This window comes from Centruroides vittatus, unplaced genomic scaffold, assembly GCF_030686945.1.
Source record: "Centruroides vittatus isolate TY-2023 unplaced genomic scaffold, ASM3068694v2 contig_911, whole genome shotgun sequence".
Taxonomy (NCBI): Eukaryota; Metazoa; Arthropoda; class Arachnida; order Scorpiones; family Buthidae; genus Centruroides; species Centruroides vittatus.
Window position 1 is genome coordinate 1,135,771 of NW_027122600.1, and position 15,488 is coordinate 1,151,258.

The following is a 15,488-nucleotide window of genomic DNA, read 5'->3' on the forward strand; positions in this document are numbered from 1 at the left end:
ACAAACGAGCAAGACCCCAATTATTTTTTTTTAAACATTAATTTACTAATTATACTAATTTACCATAACCTAGGACGAACTTAACCAGACGACTAAAGCTAACAAATCCTAATCAAATTTAACCTAACCTATCATAACTTAACTGGAAACCAAGCTGAGTCCCTAATCTAACTTACAACTAGAACTAACTTAAACTAACCGAATTTAGACTGAAAAGAAGAAGGAAAATAAGGATTAAAATACAGTGTTAAAAGGCAGCTATATACCGACAGTTGAAACAAAACAAGGGAAAGCTAATTGCCATCCTTGCCCCGGAGTGAGTGCTCTCAAGAGCCCCACTAAGGGATATGAATGTGAGTAGATGATGGAACATTGTACAGTACGTGTGTGAATGAGTTACAACGTGCGGGTTGCAAGGCCAGTTGTGCCCTTCAAGAAAGCAGCTCTCATTAAACTATCCCTAATGTGATTGGACCTATTGTAGCGAAAAACTAAGTGAAGTGGTGGATGGCATCTACAGTACCTTTGTTTTTAGAGAAGCCGAACTGATTCTGATGCAGGGCTGTACGCTTGCGTAGATGCCAAGTGATCCTATTGATCATTAGACCATCTAAAACTTTTCCCAGAGTTGGGTAAAGGCAGATCGGTCTGTATTTTTTGTGTTAGCACTGGTGGGTTTGGGAATCAATTTAACAATAGCCTTTTTCCACTGAGTAGGAAAAACGCCAGTGTTCAAGCAGATATTAGAGAGAATAAACGCTGTAGGATTGGCCTCAAACGCGTGTTTAATCATTCTAGTTGTTATGCCGTCAAGGCCTGGGGCTTTGTTATCGGTGAGCGAACGGGTGGCATTCGAAACCTCAATGTAGGTGAAGTTATGGTCATTGACTGTGTTAAGCGGAGTGAGTGTAGACTGTAGACAGGGCCGGATTTGAGGCGATTGGAGCGATTGGTGCCAATCAGGCTCCGCGCTTGAAGGGGTCCCGCATCACATCAAAATTTATATATTTAAAAATAGTACATGTTACAAAAATAAATATCTAGGTATATTATTATTAAAAATAAAACAACATATTTCAGTATGTAAATTAACTGTTAATTAATTTTGTTATTTAAAGTTTGAAGGGCCCCGCAAAAAAAAATTCAATCGGGCCTCGTACCTTTTCGATCCGGCGCTGACTGTAGAACTTCTGATGACCGCTTGTGTACTGTCATCCTGCTGTGGGTCATCCGAAAGTAAAGACTAGTGAGAATATGCGTGATAGTTACTTCTGTGGTGTTAGTGTAGCGACCATCGGGGAGCTGGATAATGGAGGGGGGTTTGGAGCTGGCGTTTTTCCTTAAAAGCTAAGTAGTACGGTTCTGACCAGGGATTGCGACCGCAAGGGTTGGTACAGAAATCCTTCCAAGTGTTTGTCCTTGTTTTATTTGTAAGCGTTGTATTCGTGCCTGTACTGATCTCTAAGTGTGACTAATTTCCGGGTCCTGTTCATTCTTAAATTGCCTTCTTAATCTCCTAACTACTTTTTTCATGTTTTCTAGCTCAGTGGTCCACCAAAAAATCTTTTTGTGTTTACAATGTTTAAACTCGGAGACAATAACATAAGAGTTAGTGATTGTATTTGTAAGCTTGATGACAAGATGGTGTAAGATGTACTAATTCATCATATTAGTCTTATCGACGAATATATACTATATAGAAAATTAGGACAAAAACATTTAATTTTAAAAACGTTTAATTTCGGTCCAGTAAACTGAAAAAATTATGAAATAGGTGGCGGACGTCTGCGCAATTTATTTGTACAACACCAATCCGGTAAAGCGGTACTTCCATAATTAGCTATGTTCTTGCATATTTTCATTATTTCTCCTTCTTTGAATATTCCAGATGTTTCTGGCCCCAAGAAGATCTGTTCTATAGTCATTGTAAGGAATCTTATGTGAGAGAGTAGAGGGTTCATCCGTACTCTTATAACTCTTGACGATGATGAGTCCTGGTTTGCTTTGGCAATTTGTTCTTTCGCCCATCTTATGGCAGCTTCGAACAAAACAGATTCTGATGGAATATTCATCTCGTTCAATTTCAATATATTTATAACCGTATCCTGAGATATTTGTATAAAATTTTCGGATTGAAGTACGGATTCGGTGTGTTGAGAAATTACAATTCTGCAAGAATTCTTCATGACTTCGTCGTTGAATTCGAAACTGTGCTGGAAAACTATGCAGACGTTGTTTACATCTATTCTTGGAATAATCTGATCTCTACAAATTGTCATCAATTTATAAATTTTATATTGGTATGCAATGTAATATATCTGGAGCAATTCGTTCAATCGATTCGATTCGAGTTTATCCGTATAAATAAACCTAAAAATAAAAACAAAACATTTAATAAAAATTAACTGTTGATTAATTAACAATTGCTTATTTAAATATTTTAAAGTGCTTATACAAAATCTTTAGAACAGTAGAATTTGATGTCATTAATTTTTATTTACGATTCATTCTGTTTTGTATTCACTGTAAGAAGATCGTTTTCCCTAACCATCGTGGGTTCTGTCAGGTTTACAATGGGTATCACCGGATGGTGAAACCTGGAAATTGGCATATCTGGACGATTGCATTGATTAGATAAGGCAATGAAATACAAAGGCAATCTATCAAAGGAGAGGTGCTTTCCGGGGAGGATTTTCGGTAGAAAACCTGCTCATATTTAGGCATTATACAAGTGAAGAAAACCCGAAAAACTCAGAGGCATTGGTCAGGAGAGAACCTGCGATCAACTTCTAGGATTCTGTGGTTTTATCCACTCGGCCACTGGTGGGTTTATTCGGACAGACCACCCGGATTCGATCCTGGGTACCCTTGAGCGGTAGTCCATGGCCTTAACTACTCGCCCATCTGGCCATCGGTGTAATATTTATATAGTATAGAGCAGTACGGTTTCTTAGCAGTAGGCTTCTTAAACTTTTTTTATTCACGACCCCCATTTATGATTGTGATTTTTTTCGCGATCCACCCAACAAATAAAGATATATAAATATTTTTCAATATACATATGAAATACAGTGAAAATATACATATATATTGAAGATATATACAAATTTGCAAAAACAATAATGGTGTACTACCGCAGTTCACTCTTGTTACAATGGAACAGAGACAACTGAATACACTGAAAAGCAACAACACTACACTAGTTCACACTACAAACACTACAATTGCTGAATCGTCTCGCTGCACCAGAAGTGACACAAAGTGCAACTTACGAAACCTATGACACAAAGCATGCCATTTTCAAAATCTCACAAATTATTTTCAATATTTTGCATTAAAATCTCGTGACCTCAAGATTTCGCTAAGCGACCCCAAATGGGATCGCGACCCACAGTTTAAGAAGCCCTGGTATAGAGCAATCGATCACATTATTTATTGTGAAAAACACTCGAAGAATTTAGTAGTTATAAATCTATTTGTTAATATGTTTTCTGAGATAATTTATTAAATTTATCGTAGAATAACGTATTTTCGCTTATTAATTTTATAAAATATAATTTATCCATGGACACGCGATTTGAGTAATATTTATAAATTAAATTCAAATGATACTGATTTAATTATTAATATAATTTATATCAATATACGTTTTAATATTAATAATAAATCCGAGTTTCTTGTAAAGAAAATTGAACCCAGACCCTTCTTATGGAATCACGACACGCTTACACACGACCACACGTAATGTATAAAGGACGAATGCTCATTGCTTTCTTACTTTATCACGATTCGAAAGATGCGTATATTGACTCTTTCATCAGTAATTTGGATTTCATTTCCTACTTCAGGAGAATGGCCGCCATAAAACATGTCTTCGAAGACACTACTTCGTGCTGCTAGAAATAATTTATGAGCTCTGACGTTTTGCTGATTAGGAATCTGTCCAAAAGTAAACATAACATCGTAATGACATTCTTGTCGCATGAGATATTCAACGCTCTCGCATAGTCCCTGAATTTGAAATTGCCAACCAGCCATTTATACCTGAAAAATAGAAAGAACTTTAATGAGCTCATAGTTTACAAACATCGCCATACCGTTTTAATATTTATATATATATATAATAATCATATGGACACAACACAACATATAAAAAGCATAGACACCATTAAGCAATCATGGGCTCGAAAGGCACTCCATGGCAGGTATCCTTACTATCTGGCCCAGGATTTTGTTGACAAAACTGCGTCAAACAGCTGGTTAGCTCGGGGATGCCTCTTTGGGGAGACGGAAGGATTCATGATTGCCATACAGGATCAGGTCATAAATACTAAAAACTACAGAAAACACATACTCAAAGATGCAACACTCACAAATGACACATGCAGAAAATGTCACATCATGCCAGAAACTATACAACACATCACCTCTGGTTGCAAGCTCTTGGCACAAACAGATTATTTACACAGACATAATCAAGTAGCAAATATAATACACCAAGAGTTTGCAAGGAAACACAAATTAGTAGACATCCACGAACCATATTACAAATACATTCCACAGACAGTATTGGAAAATAACACGCACAAAATGTACTACGACAGAGCCATAATCACAGATAAAACAATTTACCACAACAGACCAGACATCACACTCATTGACAAACACAATAAAATCACATACATTATAGACATATCCATTCCAAACACTCACAATATACAAAACGCATGCACTGAAAAAATTAGCAAGTACACAGAACTCGCCCAGGAAATAAGGCATCTGTGGAGGATGGATGGGGTGCTTATTGTACCTGTTGTTACTCTCCTCTACAGGTGTCATACCACACACACTACACAAAAGCCTGGGCACATTAGAATTGAATAGAAACACATACATCACACTACAGAAGGCCACTATATTGAATACATGTCATATTGTGAGAAAATTCCTGAATACAGACACACACACTGATACACTTCTTTAATTTCTGTTTTGGTTACTACGCCTTAACTTTGGTCCGGCATAGTACACAGCCACCGGTGTTAACCGATTATATCTCACTTAACCCAACACAATAATAATAATAATACTGCAATAATAATTTAAAGATTTTTTATACATTAAAAACTTTAAATACATAAAATTATGAAGTCGGTTAGTATCGCCATCTGTCGATAAAAATAAAAATAAATTTTTGTAAATCAACTATTTTTGTTATTTTGGTTTTTTAAATGCAGTTTTAAACAATATTTTGTTATAAACATTAACAAATAAAATATTAATTCAAAGAGAAACTTATCAAATTTTTTATTATGAGGTTTACATTATATATGTAAACGAAACTGGACGTCGGTGATTGCAATTTTTCATATAAAAAATATAAGAATAACGTTAAAAAAATAATATGCTAAATAATTTTTATATAAAGCATCTAAAATCGTGTAAGACGCAATAGAAAATAAAAATTTTAAGGGAAATATTTCATAAATATAATATTTATTGAATGATCGCCGTGTGGCCGCATGGAAGCTTGTCGTGTTTCCAATAGAAGGACCCTTTACGGAACTGAAAATTCTTTAATAACTTATGTAAATATTATAATAAATATTAATATCGATACCATCAATAAAAATTCCTATTTAATAAATTAATTTTCGATTTTAATAAGATTGTACAATTGAATATATGAATGTTAGACTACCAAATGACCGGGGCAACAACTTGTGTTGCGAAGAGTCTGGATTCGAGTCCGAGTTATATCTTCAGAAATTTTCATGAGTGACTTGACATGGATGGTTTGTCATTTGAATATGTCAAGTGTCATCTTTCTTCGCCCAATTCTTTCATAGTAAACTTTGTTTGAGACTATGACGGGCTGGCAAAAATGACCCGCTTATGTATAGATACGTACGCAAGTTAATGAATAAAACGTATTTTGTTGAAATATACAATGAGAACTATTCATATGATACTTAACCTGTTGCAAATATAAAATGAATATGAAATGATTCGTGGATATAAAACGGTTTGGTTTGGTTTGGTTTGATAAGTTGGTCTTATTCTATCAAACCAAGGGCGATCTGTGGAGGAAGATTTTATGAGAAACTAGTTTCTATTTAGATACAGTACTGTATTAAATACGATAAGAAAATTTGGAAAACTACCCTGTTGGTCAAGCACGAACCTGGAACCAACCGCAGTATCAGTGTTCAGTAACTTTACCGTTAGTTACTCCCGAATATGAGTAATTACAAGAGCGTGTAATTCCTGTAATTAGTTCGTAAGTATTTATTATAAAAATGTAAAAAAAGCTATTATAACTGAAACGATGCATTTTATACAGTATTATAGCTATAATTTTGGGGCAATTTGTAAATTGAGACCTTCACTAATCTAAAGAAAATGAAAATTGTAATTTGTTCAGTAATCTTATATTGCATGATAAATACTTATTTAATAATGTGCTATATAATTTTCGAAATATTAATACAAATTTCTAAAATTTCATAGGCTGCCTTCAGATCTCTGAGGCCTGTGATATTGAAAGGTTCTGAGGCCCAGTAATATCATTAAATTCTTTACTATATTTTTACAATAGTTTCTTACAGTTTTTATAGTAGTATAAAAATTTCATTTACATTTTGTGACGTGCAATTGCACATTTTTGTAATCAAATGCATAACATCAAGACAACATTCACTATTTATAACAGAGTGCATCAATGACTTTCAAGCATGCAATGGGAAAAAATCTATGCAATAATTTGGAGGATGATTTAAGGTTTTAATATTAATTTTTCTTTGCTTTTTTGAGATTTTCTACAGAGCGAATCCTGTATGATATTGTATCCAGGATTTTCCAGTAAGATAAATTCATTTCACGATGGATTGGGCATAGATCTAACATGGCGTGATCTTCTCGAAGTCCAGCCTTAAGATGTTATTTGGACTATTTTGAATGGCATAATTTCTCAACTTTATCTTACAACAATAGAAAATCTACAAATAGTTATCAGGGATTGCTTCAATGATTTCCAATCATCAACATGAAACATGTCTCGAAGAATATGGAGAAAAATTAAAATTAATATACGCTGCATGAAAATCTTGAGATACTTATGAATCTTTTCTCGTTAATCTGAATTAGATCCAATGAGTTATAGATGCGTTTATGTAGCTCGAACTCGTAGTATGCATAGGGAGACCGGGGTTAGTTGTTATAGGGGCGAAATAATGGGCTTTTAACATTTTCTGCTAGGTGCAGCCCCTCATTATAGCCTCCACAGAACAGTTGAACAAGTGTATTTCACGTACTGTTTGGGATTTGTAATGGTAAGTGAGATAAAGTTGTGAGGGTTTTTCATTTTTCATTCTATGTTTTTCGTTTGTGTTTCGTGTGTGATTTTGGCTTGAAGATCTGAAAGTATGTTCCCGTTAAGCCTGTTATTTTACATATGTATATTTATATATGTAATATTTATCTTTAATTTCACATTTGTTTGCTTATTTTATCAGCAAGATTGGGTCAAAGGTGACTCTCGGAGGAAGGTATCTTTGTCTCTTCTGTATCTCAAGGCCAACGGGGCACAATGACACATTGTAACTTACTTCACACTTGACACGTCATTGTTTTCGATTTTCTTTTTAAAAAATATTACAAACACAAGAGAAAAACTTATAAAAGATCATTAAACGAAGAAGTATATGCTTAACAAAGGATGTTATGGAAAGAAAATTAGTTGCGGTCTCTCCTACATCGCTGCTGATACACATACACGAGATGTGGCAATTTGTAATAAATGTAAAACAATAATTTTATGGATTCATTTATTGAATCGCTTGAAATATACTACACGAGTAGTATAATCGGGTAAAAAAAAAAATTAAATTTTACTAATTACAGAATTAATTGATAAATTAAATCTCAACAGAATGAAACTGTTCGAGGAAGAAATTTATAAAATTACTAAATAACTGAGAGGCATTTACAAAAATTAATTGTAATACAGATAAGATTGGTTGATAAAATATATTGTAGTTTAGGTTATGTGTATGAGAATTGCTACAAAGAAAGGCAAAGATAATTAATATACCTTTAAAATATCCAAAATGCTCTTTATATTAGTTGTGATCGGTTTAAAAAACTGTTCTCTGTTCTACAACACCAAAACAATCAAATTCAATAAATACAACCGTGGATGACGTCAATATCAATACTTGTAATACTCCCATCCAGATAAATCGGTTTTAATCACGTAGATAAGTAAGTTTGGGTTTTGTTTCCAATTTATATAAAAATAAGTAAAACTATAGTCATAACTCACGTAATTTTCTATTCTATTTTCTATCTGGTTGACTCGCGTGTAGACCCATAGATTCGTTTCGGTTATGATTTATTTCTTGTTTATTTATTAATTAATCCTTTTTTTTTCTTATATTATTTAATTACCGTGTAAACAATCTTTTCTGCTAATATGTTATACGGGGTGATTATAAGCAAATTCAATGCGTAAGTGATAGAAGTACATTATAACAGATAAAACTTCATTTTTTGCTAAATCTCATAGGACTTTAATTATGAGAAGTGTGACACGCAATTAAATTTTTCTTTCATTGTCTCTATTTTCGATCAATTAAAGGACTGAAAATAAATTAAAATTGATCTTTTTAGTGTACAACTTTAGGGCCTAGAGGACATGCAATTGTCAGTTATGGAACAATTTGATTGCGTGAGTCACTGTCAGGGGTTTATATGACAGTGCGGGCATGCAACTGATAAATCTGGTCGAGTAAAAAATTTGGATTTTGAAAAGTAATCGATTGAGCAACCTTGATGGGGTCACACGCAGTTGGAGCAAAACTGAAAGGTTTTCTACTGGAGGCAAGAGCGGATCTACATAGGAAATAATAGGGCTTAAGCCCTGGGTTCCCAAGTGTAACAAAAATTGAATAATTATGATAAATTTTTAATACTTTTTTAAAATTAACAATGAGCATTTATCGTATAGTAAAAAATAGTTCATAGGTTAGGTAAAAATGAGGCCCCATTAAACTTCAATAAGCCCTAAGCCCCGAAAAACCTAGATTCGCCCCTGACTGGAGAGATGGCTTTCCTCTTTGTAAGTGATGTAAGACCGTATAAGACCAGTTACCAAAACTCTCAATACTCACGCGATAATAATTAATTAAAACACTTTTTGGGTAGTTTACAAAGCGGCCCTTTCACCAAACGTTGAGCCGTAATTTGGGTGCACCCATTATTGCTTCTTTCTTTTCATTTTCTTCTAAATTCTCAGTACAAGAGCAGGCACACCGTAACTAACTCGTAGGAATCCATGTTGAAACAGCAATTTAACTGCATGCGTATGAGAGCGTGGTTTATCCATTGGTGAGTTCGAGAATGGCAATTGCCTGACCTCAAACTGTATTTAAAAACTTGGGAAAATGTATTTTTTTTTGCCTTATCCTTTGTTTCTATATTCGATGCAATGGCCTATGCAGAAAAATAAGGCACTTCTTTATATATAGGCCTACGTAAAAGTATCCTCGATATATGTATCTAATCTCGAGGAAGAACGTAGGCCCCAATTGTCCATACCCTTGCTAAGTTAGAAGCTTCGATAAAGATGTTTTTATACAAATATATTCATAATACAATAAGGAAACGTCGTCTTTTCTGCTTAGTCAAAAGTCCACTTCCGTTAGACTTTGCATTTCCGCTGAAGTGTGTTGAAAATCGTTGAATGACTTTAGTTGACAGTTAGGAACCGTTTGAATGCGATTGCATACTTGTTTTGACGTGATAAACACAGAAGTTAGCTGCTACTTATCCTTTGTTGAAACAAGAACAATATATACTCGATATAGTGAAATTATTTGAGTGAAGAATTAAATATATAGGCCTAAAATATATCCATCTATTATTTCAGGAGACAATGCTGTGCAATTTTTCTTCGTGTAAAGCCGTCTAAACACTTACCGGTTTACCTGAAAGGTATACCTGAACAGGACAGGCCAGCGTGGTATATTTACACTTTATAAATATATGTATCTTATCTACAGAACGAGGTGCCTTTCGATATAGGGATGCATCCTACTTCCGCTTCTTGTCTGAATTATCTCATCAACATCCAAATCCTTATCTGTATATCATTTACATAGAAGAAACAGTACAATTTAATACATAAAATTAATCACTGTGCAATAAGCGGGGAATCGTAAAACGGGGTAACACCTCGAATATACATTGATATCACTTTAAATTTTAATTATTTTGGTGAAAGTGAGATGGGGCCCGATCAGTCACAAGCGTGGGGCCTATCCTGCACTGGATTTAGACTTTATAAGAAGTCTTTCACCCTTCAAGTAATTATGAATGTATGTAAGAATGTGGTTTTAAACTGTACTCATGTAGCGTGAGGCAATTAGTTTATGTGTAAACCGGGCCTACCCCTTCGAAAAGGTAGAAATTTTCACCACTTATTTCTCTTTTGTTAATTAGAGCCTCTGTATTTGAGGCCTGTCCAAATAGTCCTGCTCGTAGCTCCTCTACGTGGACCTGATTAGAGTAAACATGACTATTTAATTGTATATTAGTTTATTAAAATTACATACAGGGGATGTTTACGTTGTTTAACCACGTGTTTCATCCTCGGGCAAGCTCGAGTTTAGCACGTGTAAAAAAAATGCTAATACGTAATAGTATATTATCATAATTACTCATAACACACAGCAATTAAGAATCAATTGAGAATGCATATTAACACGTGCCCTTCACCCGAAAATACAATATATTTGATTTTTGCATTAAAAATTATTTTATTCTTTCAATAATTTTAATAAATAATTTTATTACAAATTTTTAATGTTTTTAGAATAAAACTTAGTTTAAAAAAATCAAATAAATATTTAAATTTTAAATCCAAACCAACCCGATAGATGGCGACATAAAAAAACCTACCTTAAGATATATTAAATTTTGATTCCTTTCTTACATATGCTGCCATCTGTTGAGAAAAATGAGAAAAATTAAGTGTCTGTAAATAAAACTGTAAATAATTTTAACAAGGCCAATTATAAATTTAGTTCCAGAGATTTTATATGATTTAATTTTATATAACTTAATGATATTTATTTGTTAAATATGATGATACAGTCCGCAATTGGCCATAACAATGCTATTTATCCAATTTTTCGGCTCACTGTATCAATTGTAGGCATTCAAAATGTCCATATCTAATATATTATGAGCCTTTAAACATATTTTAAAATATGTAGAATTAAAAATACTACTTTTTAATTAAATTTTAAACAGAATTTTTCTTAAAAAAAAAAAAAAAATTATAAAAATTCATAAAAATCTAAAAATATTCTTAATTTTATTCGCTAATTTTTCATTAAAATTATATTTAAATTATTCGCATTTATTTATTTATTATTTAATTAATTCATATAAAAATTATTTTAATTAATTAACCAGCCAAAAACAATATAAATTGTTTTATTTGAACGTCATATTTGAAACCTGAAATCAAAGCCGCCATATTGGAAATCTATTTCAATATGGCGGCTTTGATTCCAGATAAGTTATTGCATCTTAAGATTAAATTTAAGCGAAGAAATCGTTATATTTTATTCAATTTTATTCTAAAATTAGTTTCTCGATGTAGAAGAAGAAGAAGAAATTTCATAGCTCATCCTCACTAGAAATTGAACCATCTTTTTAAAAAATAATAAAAAAAGGAGATTTTATTAAAGAAAAACTTATAATTTGATTCAAGTCGGAGAGTTTTAAAGATTTTAATCAAATATATTAATAATTTATAAAGGGATTTTATTTTTTTCTATAAATACATTTTCCCACTTTCCCATTCACTAATTCCATATAGATGAAGAATTAAGAAATTATCATAGAAATTATCATTAAACGTTGCATTATCAACGTAAAAAGGGTAAAAATTCATATCCACTATTTAATTATTCATTAGATATTCGTATTTATTCGCAACAGAAGCAAAAGTAGCTTCGTGTAACATACGTTTGAATGAAAAACACGGTTGAGAACAACTGTTGTTTTCTAACAAAAATGATGATTCCCAGCAAACATTACTCACCGGTTCCTCTAAAAATAATTTATCTTTCGATAGACTCCAATGAAGAAAATCTTTATTTATCAGCAATAGATGGAGCCTGAAGAAGGAATGTTTTATTCCCATCTATCAAAAACTTTTTTCCTGCTTGGGATTTTCATTACATACCTCGACTTTTATAGTGACGTAATTCTTTAAAATATATAAGAACCAATTAGAAACGTTGTATTATATTCTAGAGACGTGTTATGATACTGTAAAATAAGTCTCATGATTATAGATTTAGGTATTTTCCCACTTCGGTAAGAGGATCCCACAGGCTCTTCGAACCTGTTATTAGTGCATAGTTGGTGAAAGAACATCATTTTTCTTTCTTTAAGGGGGTCATTCTTGTGTTTCCTCAATTGTAAATGCGTAGGAATATAAGAAACTCTAAAAAAAGATAAGTTTTTATTAAGAAATAATTCTGTTGTAGCCTACTCTTCGAGTAATTTGCGCTTTACTAGATCCGAGTTCGCTCTATTGGACGATGTAAAAATGGGGGGTTGTAAAGCATGTAATTGTATATCAGCGGTGGATCCGACTTGTCACTCGCATGACGAACGGACATCCTCTTTTTTGTTCTAAATAATAATTCGCCCTTTATTAAGACCAAAAATACTTCCGCCGGATGTCTTAGTCGATTGCGTCACTTCGCACAACACTGCGTGATTTAGGCCACGCGCAAGTCGCCGTGTTCGTTCACCCCTGGTGCAGAGGCCACCCCCCTTTTGGTGATAAACGTATCGACTTCCATATATATATATATATATATATCTTTGCACGTTAAGTGAACGTATCGATGAGAAGTTAGAAAAGTTGCTTCTTGCAAAAATGTAGCGAGAAGAGGATAAAAAAAGGGGGGGAAGCTGAAAAGCTATTTTCTAGAAGTAGCGAAGGAAAAAAACTTGCATAATAGCGTCATTCTCGGAAGCTATTTTAGACTTACGAGTGCAAATTGTCGGGCTATTAAGCTTTGAATTACAGGAACAGTCCCACATCACATTAATCACACATTGGACAGACGGGAGCCGATGGATAACCTTCGACCCGGTCTCAACCTCTTTCGTGATACAGGCTGCTACACCTTACAAAGCCGTCTCCATCCTTTGAATCAAGCGGCAATTAGTGGAACTAGCAACCTTGATGGTGTACCTGTTTCTTGTCACCCGAAGAAGACAAGTGGTCAACGCTTTAAGCTACTGGTTTCGTAAATCACGGCAATAATTAACACTAAGACCGATAGGTAACCGGTAATTTGAGGGTGGAAATGTTGCAATTTCTACACCCCTCACGGCTGTTTCTTGGCAACATTTTTCCGTGGGAGAACGGGCATAAAAACATCCCAGTTTGTTGGATTTAATGGAAGAAAAACTCCTGTACTGGTTAGTCTAGAATTTAGGATCTAGAATAGAATGGTGTAGAGTTACAAGCACGCTTCGATAATGGGATAATACTGGCGATAAATACATACGAATTTCGGCACGCAAAGGTTTATCCACCCGGGTTAACGAACTGAACCATTTAAGATGCTAAATTAAATTAAAAAAATAGCCCAAAGCGCTTATCGAACGTCGACATAAAAGAAGCATTGGAGTGTGCAAGCTGCCATTATAGTCACCACCATATTTCTATAAACGGGAGGGGGAAAGAGAGGGAGAGAAAATTTTTTTAGCTTAGACGTCACCCGGCACAATTACGTGGCACGAGAAGTAGTAAATAGGCGAGAGGACAAGTTAGCTTTACCTGTCCGAAAAGGTGTCACAGCAGAAAGCACTTGGCAGGCGGGTCTCTCAGGCTGTATCTATTCTCATTATTAGATACACAGGGGAAAGATCGTAACCATTCCTCATCCGACTGCATAATGTCGCCGGTGGCAAAAGTTCGAACGTTATAAAAGCCCAAATCAATTCTCTGGACGACCTAGTGAGATCCGCTACGACCCTCTGTGGACGGACGATATTTGGTTTCTATAGCAAGCATTTGACTTTGCTTTAAGAGCCAGAAGTGGTTTCGAGATAGGAGAGCTGTAAAAACTCTGCAAGGCCGTAATGGAGAACATCTAAAACTCTGAAAGCTTCCGAATAAAATTAAGAAACAATCCTGACCTGTATGACCTTTCTAGGATATAAGTCAAGAGCGTTTTATAACGGAGCAAATTACAAAGGTGTTTTCGTAATTGATAGAAAGCGTAGAAGATGCAGAAGAAGGGGTGTAAATTCATAAAAAGGATAACAGAAGTGTATAAATACGGCGCGTGTAACAAAACAAAGATTCTTCCCCGGAGATGGAAGAATCGACTAACAAACCCAGTACAAAACAACCAGAGATAAAGCTTGATAATAAGACGCGCGTGAACAAATTACCGACTCTCTTCGCCCCTTCTCAACTTCACTCGCTCCTCCCTAATTGTTGCCGACAAAAATGAGCGTCGAATTTCAAATACTAATCAGTTCGGAGGGATTTCTTCCCTGTGCAACGAATCGAGTCCCACAGGGGGCAATTCTCGACACAAAAACACCTTCCTAATTAGGAGAAGTTGTGAGGGATACGGATTTCCTCGGTGACGTCACCGTTCCGACGCCCAAGACGTTACTCGGCCGTCACTAGAGTAAGTGTGTGTGTGTTTGTATATATGTATATATATATATATATAAAGCTTAGAGATAGGATAAATTTTGGAGAGGAAATGAGAGAAAACCTCAAATCCCAGTCGCCACTCTCTTACACCAACCCGAAATCAGGATTTACTGGACCCGTTACCATGGCTACAGCGGAGTTTAAAGGGAGAGTCGGAGGGGAATGGACCTCCCGGATAGATAAAAGGGGACAGTTCTCTGCATCTGATGAATGATGCCAATGTCACGCCTGGGATTATTACCGATGACGTCAGCTGTACCGAAGAGGCGAGTTAGGATTCTAATCGAGGAATCAATTCCTAGTTTCCGAAATGAAAAAAAACCGGGGAAACTTCTGGTATGGGAAATTTGTATGGTAAAGTTAGCGTGTGGTTGCATGTTTAACGTGGCCTACGCCTTATATTCTTGTAGGATTGATATAAAAGTCGACGGGAAAGCCGGCGGCGATGTCGTCGCTTCGAATGCCAAAGTGGTCTACTCGCTTTTATCGATAGATTGCGTTTTATCGGGGCTCAGAGTGATTTTCCAACCGACTTATCCCCAGAACGAATTCATAGGCTGGATGTCCGGCCGAACACAAAAGAAAACCGCGTTCATTTCCATGCTTCCAATAGAAAGCCGGCGAATTCAATCAAAGGCGAGAGGGTGTCATTCATAAAAATCCCTACCCCTCGCCCGACAGTCCAATCTCCCCCGTAAGAGGGGGGAGACCGTGCTGGATT

General features: G+C 34.9%; 1 protein-coding gene across 1 annotated transcript; it reads right to left on the reverse strand.

The window, feature by feature from the left end:
- Nucleotides 1-1,754: 1,754 nt before the first annotated feature.
- LOC136984253 (BTB/POZ domain-containing protein 1-like) lies at nucleotides 1,755-8,186 on the reverse strand. Its single transcript, XM_067281166.1, has 3 exons — nucleotides 8,093-8,186; nucleotides 3,779-4,044; nucleotides 1,755-2,370 (listed from the first exon to the last, which is right to left on the reverse strand). Exons 2-3 carry the CDS (start codon nucleotides 4,036-4,038, stop codon nucleotides 1,764-1,766), a joined length of 867 nt encoding a protein of 288 aa, XP_067137267.1. The 5' UTR covers nucleotides 4,039-4,044; nucleotides 8,093-8,186; the 3' UTR covers nucleotides 1,755-1,763.
- Between the last annotated feature and the right edge of the window lie 7,302 nt (nucleotides 8,187-15,488).

Excerpts from the sequence above, each read along its gene's own strand:
- LOC136984253 (XM_067281166.1), bottom strand. The coding sequence starts at position 4,038 with ATGGCTGGTTGGCAATTTCAAATTCAGGGACTATGCGAGAGCGTTGAA. Across the intron at positions 2,371-3,778 it reads ATCTTTCGAATCGTGATAAA|GTTTATTTATACGGATAAAC; the intron begins GTAAGAAAGCAA and ends TTTTATTTTTAG.